General features: G+C 38.7%; 2 protein-coding genes across 2 annotated transcripts; one reads left to right on the top strand and one right to left on the bottom strand.

Moving 5' to 3' along the window:
* Window positions 1-2,995: 2,995 nt before the first annotated feature.
* LOC118807434 (gamma-crystallin M3-like) lies at window positions 2,996-11,297 on the top strand. The gene is made up of 4 exons (XM_036569445.1): window positions 2,996-3,019; window positions 4,750-4,771; window positions 10,636-10,886; window positions 11,016-11,297. The coding sequence occupies exons 1-4, from the start codon at window positions 2,996-2,998 to the stop codon at window positions 11,295-11,297; spliced, it is 579 nt and encodes a 192-aa protein (XP_036425338.1).
* On the bottom strand, window positions 6,810-8,914 carry LOC118807858 (gamma-crystallin M2-like). Its single transcript, XM_036570005.1, has 3 exons — window positions 8,906-8,914; window positions 8,203-8,445; window positions 6,810-7,150 (listed from the first exon to the last, which is right to left on the bottom strand). Exons 1-3 carry the CDS (start codon window positions 8,912-8,914, stop codon window positions 6,875-6,877), a joined length of 528 nt encoding a protein of 175 aa, XP_036425898.1. The 3' UTR covers window positions 6,810-6,874.
* Window positions 11,298-12,195: the final 898 nt, after the last annotated feature.

Below are 12,195 nucleotides of genomic sequence, written 5' to 3'. Positions count from 1 at the left end.
TGTTGTGATCAAAAGAGTCAACCATTCAGATATTTTATGGAAGAATAGATGTTAGGGGAAAGAAGAAACAGGCCATCCAGATTGTTACTAGTGGAAAGGTTAAAAGCCAGTGTCTGTCATGGTAACTTGCACATCTGTGAAGGCACCATTAACGCTAAAAGATATATAGAGAATTTGGGGGCAACGTAGGCTGCCTTCTAGACAAGATCTTTTTCAGGAACATCCAGGTCTTACTGGAACGTCCATATTTCAACATGACAGTGCCAAGCCATGTTCTGCACAGGTTACAACAGCGTGGCTGTGCAATCAGAGAGCGCAAGCGCTAGTCTGCCCTGCATGCAGTCCAGACCTGTCTCAATTCAAAAATACATTGTGCATTATAAGCTGAAGACTTGTGTAATGAAAGAATTGAAATTACACAATAGAAATTATGCTTTTAAAACTGGATCCGTTGGTGTCTTCAGTTCTCAAATAAATATTACAGTGCTGTTTAAAAGAAAGGTGTTGTAACACAGTGGTAAATATAATCCTGTCCCAACTTTTTGAAAAATCTTGCAGGTACATTTGAAATCTATTTGCAAAAAATAAATAAATAAATAAAAAATACATTTGAAAAAACAATAAAGTTCATGTGGTAATATTACTTTATGTTGCAGTGCTGCTTGTGGTTAAACTAAGGGGAGATGCAATGTAATTTGGAAATTGAAAAGAAAAACAAGCTGGTAAATCATATTTACTGTGGAGATTATAGATTAGTTCATGCTAATCTTTGCTTTTCTTTCATAAATTAATATACCTTTACTTACAAACAGAAAATCAGTGGACTCCAAACACAGTTATAATGGAGACCAATGGGCTTCAGCACCTGCCCATTGGCTTCTATTACAAGTGTGCTTTACATCAGTAGTTTTCTGTTCATTTATCAATTACAGGGAAACGAAATCAAAATTGCTTTATATGATAGTGACTGTGTGCTACAAATGCAGCAGATAAAGATTAGGTTTAAAAACACCAGATGACTCCTTTAACATTTAATAGCAAAACAGTATATTCTGGGATTCGTCGTCATGCAGAAAATCAGCCAGTGGTTTATGTCCATTGTGCGATTGTTGGCTGGCTGCTAACTGCTGATGATAGCTTCAATGCCAGCAAAATGTTGCTTCTATTTGAGAAATAAGTAATAATTCACTCTCTCCGCCAAACTCTTGGGAAATTGGGCAGGTTTTTACAAATATGTAATGGCACATCGTGAAGTTTTTAGTAGATTTCCCAGCCATAGTTACAGTTGCTAAGCTATGAAAGACCAACTAAGTGAACCAATTTGCCACAGCACCACCCTGAGGCAGACCAGTGCTGCATCTCTGGTTAGTTAAGAATACCACAGACAGAAGTTCACTGACTGTGAGTGAAGCAGATAAACAATGAGCTTTCCCTGAATTTCTGTTTGAGTGTCTATTTTTCTTTAATGGACAGCATAGCATCATAATAAGTTCATTTTCAGGGACCCCTTGAATTTTGATTTTGAGACATTCAGGGACTCCAAGAGGTTGATTAGTAAGTCCCGGACATGTTTGTGACACGGACATGTTCCTGAGCAAATGCAGTGATTTCCACTACAGTACTGTCTAATTTCGTTTTATATGTCTATTTTTATTTTTTAAGTCTGTTTTTAATTTTTCCAGACTTTTGTTGCCCCTGTATCAGTTTTTTTGAAACGTGTTGCATCAAATTCAAAATGGGCATATGGGTCATTCTTAGAAGCATCTACTTTTCTATCTATCCATAGGAGTCACTGGTGTTACCAAACCAGAGACATTTTTAATGAAAAATGCATTTTACAAAATGGCTGCTACAGAGCATCAAACTACATGTTGTAAATCATGGAAAATCCACTAAAATATGTATTTTAATCCATTTGTTTTATATTTTTTCACAATTACCCAAGAATAAAGTCGGTCACACCAGTGACTTCAACTAAAAGCTTCATATGAAATCATGAGCTAAATGAGAACATTTCTGATAACTGAAAGATACAGTGGACTCACCATGAGCTTTTCTTCATAGATCCTCAGCAAACAGGTAAAAGGAAGTCAAGCGATGTCATCAGTTTGTTTTTCATTTTCAAAATAAGAGATTTTTTGCTACGCAGTAACACCAGTGACACGACTCCTGGGGACCACAACTTTTATTTTATATTTTATAATATTTACTTGCCATTTGTTTACTTTGTCATTTAATTCATATAGTTCATAGTCATGTATAGATTATTGCAGTTAAAATAGGAGAAAAAAATGTTTTTTACCTCAAAATATGGCCTCACCCTTTACACATGACTGTGGGGACGAGCTCTTCTGTGGTGCTTGAAATTCTAGATCATTGATTTAAAAACCAATATTGATTAAATTGAGGCTCAATAAGGTGTAATTGTTAAAATAACACTGTTTTATTTTAAAATATAAATAAATTGTAACCCTATCATGTTGTTCAAGTGTAATATATCTGTAAACGCTAGGGACACAACAATGGACGTTTCTGTAGAATGACCCATATATTAAAACATCCTAGTTTCAACACTTGATATGTTGTCTTTTTATTATTTTTAATTACATCCTGGGATTAAATGATTTGCACATCATTGCATTCTGTATTGACATTTTGCACAGTGGCCCAACTTTTCCGGGAACAGGATTGTAGTTATATAATTGTGTAAATGTTGTAGCTATATATACTTGCCTTGTAGCTCCAGTGCAAAACTAAAGAAGCAAACTTCAGACACCGAACATGGCTGACTGAGTACATTTGAGATATTTTTCCTTACTCTGATTGAGACTTAGTGAATTTCCAAAGGCTTTAAGATTTTAATCAGACTAGAGCTCTGGAGAACCGTACTGTGTATCTCCAACATCTACAAAATGTTGGCCCACTGTAGAAGAGCAAAGCTAGCTCAACAGTGTTCAGAGGCTAACACACTGAAAGGTCAACTTGTGAGTCCATAATGGTCAGAGTACCTGTTATGAGGGTGTGATCTACTCCGACTCAAATCTGACACCACTCATCTTCATAGAATCTCAATATTAGAAAAAAGCTCTGAACCAATTTATAGTTACCTTCTTCCTAAGTTCCTTAATGCAACTGCTAAATGCCTGTAAAGCTGCTTGAAAGGCTCTGAGAAAAATCTGGGGCACTTGGGAAAATAGAGCTTTTAGTTTCTTTACTGAAAACAATTGTTCCCTTCAAAACCAGAGCAGAGCTATGAGAGAAATTGGGAACTGGGCACGAGGTCAGGCCAGTTTGCCCCAGGACTCTTCAACAGCTTGTTGAGGAGCCCAGACTCAGTACAACTGAACAATGATGCCAGTGTCTTGCCTGCCAAAGGCGGACACCCACTAAATTGGTGAGATCTGGACAAGCAGATGCCATCTCAGCCCAAACTAGCCACAGATATTGTGTTTTGAGATATAGTCTTGCCAGTCAGACTAGTTTTATATTTTCAGGGTCATTCTAAAGAAACGTCCATTTTTGTGTCCCTAGTGTTTACAGATATATTACACTTGAAAAACATGTTAGGGTTACAATTTATTCATATTTTAAAATAAAACAGTAAGACAGTTACAGTTACACCTTATTGAGCCTCAATTTAATCAATATTGGTTTTTAAATCAATGATCTAGAATTCCAAGCACCACAGAAGAACTCGTCTTCACAGTTATGTGTAAAGGCTGAGGCCATATTTTGAAGTAAAAACATGTAGCTCAACATTTAGCTCATGATTTCATATGAAGGTTTTAGTTGAAGTCACCTACTTTATTCTTAGGTAGTTGTGAAAAAATGGAATACAAAAGGATTAAATTACATATTTTTTGATGGATATTCCATTATTTACAACATGTGGTTTGATGCTCTGTAGCAACCATTTTGTAAAATGCATTTTTCATTAAAAATGTCTCTGGTGTTACCTTTCTTATGTGTAACACCAATGAGGATTGGTAACACCAGTGACACCTACGGATAGATAGAAAAGTGGACGTTTCTGTAGAATGACCCTTCAATATTATTTCCAATCCTTGTCAATTTTCAAAGAACAAAACAAAACAAAAAAAGGAACAGAAGGTCATGTAGGATATGTAGCAATGGTATTAAAATTCTACACTCAGAAGTCAGTTAAACAGCTTTTAGTTCTTTATATGTCTCTTTTTATTAGTGTAAATGTTGGCATATACTTTATGTACTTTAGGTGAACTCAAGTTTAGATCTGATTTATCATCCAAAAAAATTCAATAATAATATTGTTTTATCTTTACAATATAATTAACAGTTACAGTTGCCTTTTGAACTATAAAGCTATTCAGTACTGTGCAAAAATCAGATAACATACTTTATTTAATTTCCCATCAGAAAATACATTAAATACATTAAATACAACAGAATGTGAACTGAGTGAGTTTCCATCATTTGGGTTGAGGCAAATATATGTAAATAAAATAAATCAGAAAACACATTTATTGAAACGTCGTAGGTCTCTTACAAAAGCAACAAAAGCTATAACTTCTGACTGGAGCGATAACACCTTTAGAGGGCAGTGGTGAGTAATGTTTGTTTATTTGAGCTCAGAGCTCAGTAACACTGAGATTAATAACTGATCATCACATTGATTTATCAGTCCACTCAGGCTTTAGCAGAGCTCAGTAACACTGAGATTAATAACTGATTATCACTTTGATTTATCAGTCTACTCAGGCTTTATCAGAGCTCAGTAACACTGAGATTAATAACTGATCATCACATTGATTTATCAGTCTACTCAGGCTTTAGCAGAGCTCAGTAACGCTGAGATTAATAACTGATCATCACATTGATTTATTTACATTTACATTTACATTTACATCATTTAGCAGACGCTCTTATCCAGAGCGACTTACAAAAAGTGCTTTGTCTATCCAGAGAAAGAATCTTTGCTAGCTACCAATAGGTTAGAGAGAAAGACAGTCCTAAACTTAGATACTGCTAGAATCAGAAGGTCATTGACACCTAGTGAAAAGGGACAGAGTTAAACACAGAACAGTGCAATACAATACAATACAATACATAAGTGCTGTACAATACATTACAATCAATACTTAATTTAGTGCTCATTTAAGTGCTGAATAAACAGGTGTGTCTTCAGTCTGCGTTTGAAGACAGCGAGAGACTCTGCTGTACGGACGGCCAGTGGGAGTTCGTTCCACCACCTGGGTGCCAGCACAGAGAACAGTCTAGATGTTTGCCTTCCGCGCGCTTTGAAGGATGGCGGGTCAAGCCGAGCTGTACTCGAAGCTCGAAGGGCTCGTGGTACAGTTCGAGATTTGACCATTGCCATCAAGTAGGGAGGGGCTGGTCCATTTTTGGCTTTGTAGGCAAGCATAAGGGTTTTAAATCTGATGCGTGCAGCTACAGGAAGCCAGTGAAGAGAGCGCAGCAGTGGGGTGATTTATCAGTCTACTCAGGCTTTAGCAGAGCTCAGTAATGCTGAGATTAATAACTGATCATCACATTGATTTATCAGTCTACTCAGACTTCAGCAGAGCTCAGTAACGCTGAGATTAATAACTGATCATCACATTGATTTATCAGTCTACTCAGACTTCAGCAGAGCTCAGTAACGCTGAGATTTATAACTGATCATCACATTGATTTATCAGTCTACTCAGGCTTTAGCAGAGCTCAGTAATGCTGAGATTAATAACTGATCATCACATTGATTTATCAGTCTACTCAGACTTCAGCAGAGCTCAGTAACGCTGAGATTTATAACTGATCATCACATTGATTTATCAGTCTACTCAGGCTTTAGCAGAGCTCAGTAACACTGAGATTAATAACTGATCATCACATTGATTTATCAGTCTACTCAGGCTTTAGTAGAGCTCAGTAACACTAAGATTAATAACTGATCATCACATTGATTTATCAGTCTACTCAGGCTTAGAGCTCAGCAAAAGCAACAGTTAAACTCAGCAAATTAATATAAATTATGCTCTAAAACCTGCAGAAACCTGTTGTATTAAAGTGTATTCTCTGTAGAGGATGCGAACTTATTAACTTATTTCCTCTTAGAAAATCAACCAACTATGTAATTTGTATATGACTGTATTGTATTTATTGTTTTACTATTTCTTCCAATTAGGCTTGTTAGGCAAGTATCCCATGATCAAAAAATATGACACAATAAAGTAGCCATGGCATGTCAGTATTTTTTATATGTGAATGTTTTAAATAAAACTTTCTTTAAAAATATCCCTTTTTCAGAAATATTGGGTCAAGAATTCCAGGTGTGGCTAAAATATATAACTTACAGAAATTAATGTTTACTGTACATTTGACTTAGAAGTAAAAATATTATGTAAAAACTAAATTATTTAAAATGATTAAAATTACATTTCAAAGATAAAAGATTTGACATTCTAGTTTTACATGAACTAATCATTGTGGGAATTTATTAGCAAGAAACCAGTTGGTTTAAAGTGAAATATTATTGTTAGTGTATTTATATCCCGTCAGTATTTCAGTTCAGTCATTATGTAATTACATAAAAACAATGCTTAAGATGCAATTTAGTACCTGCTGGGTCAAACTTTGAAAATTCATAACTAAAAAACTATTTGGAGCACAGATTTGAAATTTTGCATGATTGCAAGAAATAAATAGAGGCTTTTGCATGAATTTTCATGTGACCTCGGTAATTTGCCATGGACTGATGACCCATAGACACTATTTATTGTTTCCATTTTTACTGGATTTGAAAACTTAATTGATGAGTCACCACAAACTGGTCATGTTTGAGCTTTTGCTTTATTGCTCTGGTTGTGTGGCTGAAGCCCATGTTTCATACTGAGTTCTAAAGCTCAGTGATTCTGCGGAAGGAGCCCAGCACTGGGTTGGGCGCGGCCCAGTCGCTGTACTTCCTGTAGTCCCCGCGCTCCACAAAGTACTGGCGGCCTCTGTAGCCAGGCAGCTCATAGAAGACCCAGGCGCCTTGCAGCACCACACAGGAGTAGACCTCCCGTAACTTGAAGGCCTCGTGGACGGAAGGGCAATCCTCAGTGCACTCGACCGTCTGACCTCCGAAATCTGGCTTTTCGTACAGCCTCAGCCTCCATGTGTTACCATAGACCTGCAGGCAAAACCACAGCAAGCGTTAATTTCCTATTATCTTTGTTGATAACAATTCATAGCTAAAATTGACCCTAATGAAATAAAATTTTATTAAAATTTTGAGTATTCCTCTTTAAAACACTCTCTTGGCATCTTAGGATGGTCAGTTTGGTACATATGGTTGAACCTTTATGGTTTCCAGGTATTGTCCACTAGTTTTTAAAGCAGACACAGTGAAAGCCTGAGGCTCCACTATGCTCACTTGTCTAACATTGCAAATATTTCAGCCAGATATTGTTATAGTTCACTAGCTATATCATGTAGTGATAGAAAGTATGCAAAGAAATGAAAAACGTTCTAAAATTTTTCAAAATTTCTGTGTAATTGAATGGGCAAGATTTAAACAAAGTCAAAAAGGCAGAGTGGTTTGATGTTAAATGCTCCATTCTAGACACTTACCGAGTCAGAATTGTTTACAGTGGTAGTGATAGGATGTTCAAAGAGTTAATGCCTCTAAAAGCTCCCTCATAGAAAGTTATTACATGAAATTGTGAAGAAACATTGGTTTACAATAGTTTTGAGAAGGTTTTGGCCTAATATATATATTTTTAAAAGCCATTCGTAGCAGATTATAAGGTTAAGTAATTCTCAAAGATTTTTTTTTTTCAGATTTACTTCTATTTCACCATTATTAACATGTATATTTGTTTTGGATAGTAAACCAGTAAGTAAGATATCTGTAAAGATATCTGAGCTGGTAAGTTTCTCTACAGTGAACCATTTCACATCAAACCACCCTGAAGGACTTTGTTTACATTTGAACATTTAAATCATGCAGAAATAAAGAAAAAACAGTGGAATTCTCCTTTAAATGACCAGAGCACACTTGCAGGAGACAATGTGAATAAATATCTTCCCTCTTTCTGCACATTTTCAGCTTTTAATGTCCTACAGGTTCTCTTTGGGAAAGAAACAGTCATGCATTAAAGCATATGCGGCACTGACATACAGTGAATGAATGAATCGATGAATCAAAGAACAAATGAATGAGCTATTTTGTGCATCTCTCACGTTTTTGATGGAGCGGCAGGATCCGATGCTGTCGCTGAAGCCCATCCACTGCTGGTGGTCAGCGTAGTCCCCCGGACTCAGGATGTACTGATAGCCCTTGTAGTTGGGTTTCTCATACAGCACCCAGCAGCCGCTCTCCACCCGGATAGAGTTACAGCGCCTGAAGAAAGAGAGCAGGTCTGCGCAGTCGCCGCTGGTCTCATAGCAACGGCCTTGGAAGTTTTTCTCCTCGAAGAATGTGATCTGGCAGCAAGGAGAGAGAGAAGTCAAAGGAAGCGCTCACCAATTTTTTTTTCTAAATTTCTCCACCCCATTCATACCCTCAAGTGCACACAGCTGGTGTGAAGTTACATTAACAGTTCATTGTAATACTTACCTCAAGATTTTGTAATATGCCAACTCATTTGCTTTATAACAGAAGACAACAGGGCCAAGATGTAGGCTGTTACTAACCGGGTTACATTCTGTTACATTAACAGTCTACACCTCTGTATAAATGGCTCCAGGAAATTTTTGTCACATTTATCCCGAAACATCATTTTGTAAAAATGACAAACCTTACATTTTAACCGAATACAGAAATGAACCTTTTCAACAAACACCTTCATCCTGTCTTCAGGCTGGTCTTTAAGCTGTGCAAACTAACTAACACCAACAAGCTTGTTATCCCCTAGAAGCTGCAGTCAAGCTGGACTTCACTGACCTTGCCCATGCTTGCTCCGCTGAAGCTCCTTGTCCGCCCTGCAGCGGGGGGAAAGTATTTATCGTAAACAAAATGTGCCGATGACGGGAAACCGATTGTTACCTAAATTACTCCGATTTGCATCTCAGCAAAGTGATTTGTTCAAGTTTGATTTCTCTTTGTTCCAATTTAATGACTCTGAATTAAACAATTGGCAGTGCACTGTAGTGAATAGTATAAAGGCCTAAGGCCACTCATCCATACTGCTCCTGTAAACTGTACCAACAGTCACACCACGGCTCAAGTTTTCATCCTGAAGACTGTCTTCTAATCTGAGGCTCTATTCACGGCCTTCAGAGGATCAGTGTAAGTACTGTCTTATTTTGACTAGCTCCACCTTAGAAACAGTTTTAAGATTCCACCATCCTTGTCCCTGAATTAGGATTAGAATTAAGGTCTAAATATATACATGAACATACAAATATACATAAGTATATACAAAAACATGTATGTACCATTACAAAAAGAGAAAGGAAAACAAATGTGAGCTGAGTCACGGTGCCCTAACCCAAACATCACCCCCTCTGCTAACTTCCCACCTCAGACTGTTGACATTCCACCACAACATATGGTTGTCATGGTGATGAGCATATTGTTCCCACCAATGCCTGTCGGAAATGACATTGAGGGTCATAATACATTCTACATTCAGGGCGTAATGCATTCAAACTTCCAATTACGTTTACTACTTAACTCTTGGAAACTGGCGTCATATGTTTGCATCCTTATCTGGGTTGTTGTGGAGCCAAACTTTCCTAAATTTCTTTTAAAACATTGTAAGATTTCTAATATTTTTTTAATTCTGTGTATTTCTGTATGCCTATATAATTTTATGGAATTACTGTATATCACAGTATAACAATTATCTGATAACCCATCTTAGGACAGGCTAAATAAACCACTAAACAAACAAATAAAAAAACCCTTCCAGAGTGTCTAAAAAGAATTAATAAGCAGGTTACGCTAGTTCAGGGTAGCGAGTGTGGGGCGGGCAGTAATGGCTTGCATCCAGAACACTGTGCTTCTGCAGCTGGAAGCCTGTGATAGAGACAGAAATTAACAGAAAAGACCGACCTGCTTATTCATCAGGTTTGGCTATTTGAATAACAAAAAGCCATTGCAAAGCCTATCAAGTATAAAAGCTACGGTGGACCACGGCCTGCTGGACATCATCCCAGCGCCGAATCAACCATGGGCAAGGTAAGTCAGCATGTTTATAGACGAGTGAGCTCCATCTCATGCTGGACAGCCACAGGACGATTTGTACGACATTTGTGACTTTTCTTAGTAAAGCTGGTAAAATTCAATTAGGAAAGCTGACCAGTGTTCCATAGAGCAGGGGTCATCACTTCTGGTACTGGAGGGCTGGAGTCCAGGACATTTTGGTGATTTTACTGCTCAAACACATCTGATTCAACTCAACAACTGCCAGGCATAGTTGGTGTGGTAGAGCTGGGAAATCTCCAAACTGGACTCCGGCCCTCCTGGACCAGAAATGATGACCGCCAATATAGAGAACATATATGTCTGTTGTATCAAATCCATGCAATTTTTTTACATTACGTTTATGAAAAATGCCTCCTGCCCTTTACATCATGTGGGCAGAAAACATAAGATTTCTTTCTCTTGGTCCATTTTGGAGATATAAAGCTGCCAAATGAAATCCTGTAAAACATAAGCTAAATATTATTTGATCTCTCAGATCATCTTCTATGAGGACAGGAACTTCCAGGGTCGCTCCTATGAGACCAGCGGCGACTGCGCTGAGCTGACCTCCTACCTGAGCCGCTGCAGCTCCTGCAGGGTGGAGAGCGGCTGCTTCATGGTCTACGACCGCTCCAACTTCATGGGGAACCAGTACTTCCTGAGAAGGGGCGAGTATTCTGACTTCCAGCGCATGGGCATGATCGATTCCATCAGATCCTGCCGTATGATCCCTCAGGTAGACCACTACATTCAATTGGTCATTTCATTTTTTCATTAAACCAATAGTAGTAGTTGCAAAAGATGGAGTGGCAGATGCCAACTTACATTACACGTCTGTTTTTGTAACCTCTCTCAAACTGAGCAGCACCATGGCCCCTTCAGAATGAAGATCTACGAGAGGGAGAACTTCGGAGGCCAGATGCACGAGGTCATGGATGACTGTGACTCCTTCATGGACCGCTACCGCATGTCCGACATCCAGTCCTGCCACGTGATGGACGGCCACTGGCTGATGTACGAGCAGCCCCACTACAGAGGCAGGATGGTGTACCTGAGGCCTGGAGAGTACAGGAGCTACAGAGACATGGGAATGAGCTCCATGATGAGGTTCGGCTCCATGAGGCGCATCATGGACTCCTGCAATTAATTGTCTGAGCAAAATGTAGGCCAATAAAAGTTCAAATTTCATTACTTTTGTGTGTTTTTCCTTTTCATCCACCAGAAAAACAAGAGCCAACAACAAGCCTCAAACCAGCTGAGAACTGTTCGAAGTAGAATCCGAAATTAGCATAGCATTTACTGGTTTCTTTGTTCAGTAAGGAACAGACTTCCCTACTGAAAAATACAGCTTAGATCCACATGAATTCCATGCAGGTCTAAGCTGGTTTAGGCTCGTTTACGCTGGTCTGGTGCTGGTTTAGCTGGTCACCCTGCATAGACTTGCTGGTTGACCAGCATACCAGCATCCAAAACACAACATATTGCTGTTGTCGGAAAAAAACTTTGTATCTCCATTTTTGTCATTTTTTGCCTTTTACATTGTGTATAAATTTCATGATGAATGGACCAAAAGAAATGGCCCAAAATGACTTACATTAAAAGTACATCCTTTAAGCCACTTATCCTTCTGGGTCATGGGGGGAGCTGGAGCCTAACCCAGCCGTCACTGAATGGGAGGTAGGATACACCCTGGACAGGTCACCAGTCCATCGCAGGGCAGACAGACAGACATATACATTCACACCTAGGGGCAACTTAGCGTGTCCAATTTGTCTCACTGCATGTCTTTGGACTGCGGGAGGAAACCAGAGCACCCGGAGGAAACCCACGCAGACACGGGGAGAACATGCAAACTCCACACAGAAAGGACCCTGGTCACCCAGCCAGGGAATCAAACCCAGACCTACTTGCTGTGAGGCTACCCACTGCGCCACCGTGCCGCCCACATTAAAAGTAAAGTAGGTTTTTTCCTTTTCCTGTAAAGTTACCATTTTGGAGATACAAGTTTTTTTCCCGACAACAGCGATATTCTGGTTTCGCTGGTG

Source organism: Colossoma macropomum, unplaced genomic scaffold, assembly GCF_904425465.1.
Source record: "Colossoma macropomum unplaced genomic scaffold, Colossoma_macropomum, whole genome shotgun sequence".
NCBI lineage: Eukaryota > Metazoa > Chordata > Actinopteri > Characiformes > Serrasalmidae > Colossoma > Colossoma macropomum.
Note: the sequence above shows the minus strand (reverse complement) of the source record. Positions and strands in the feature narration are given on the sequence as shown.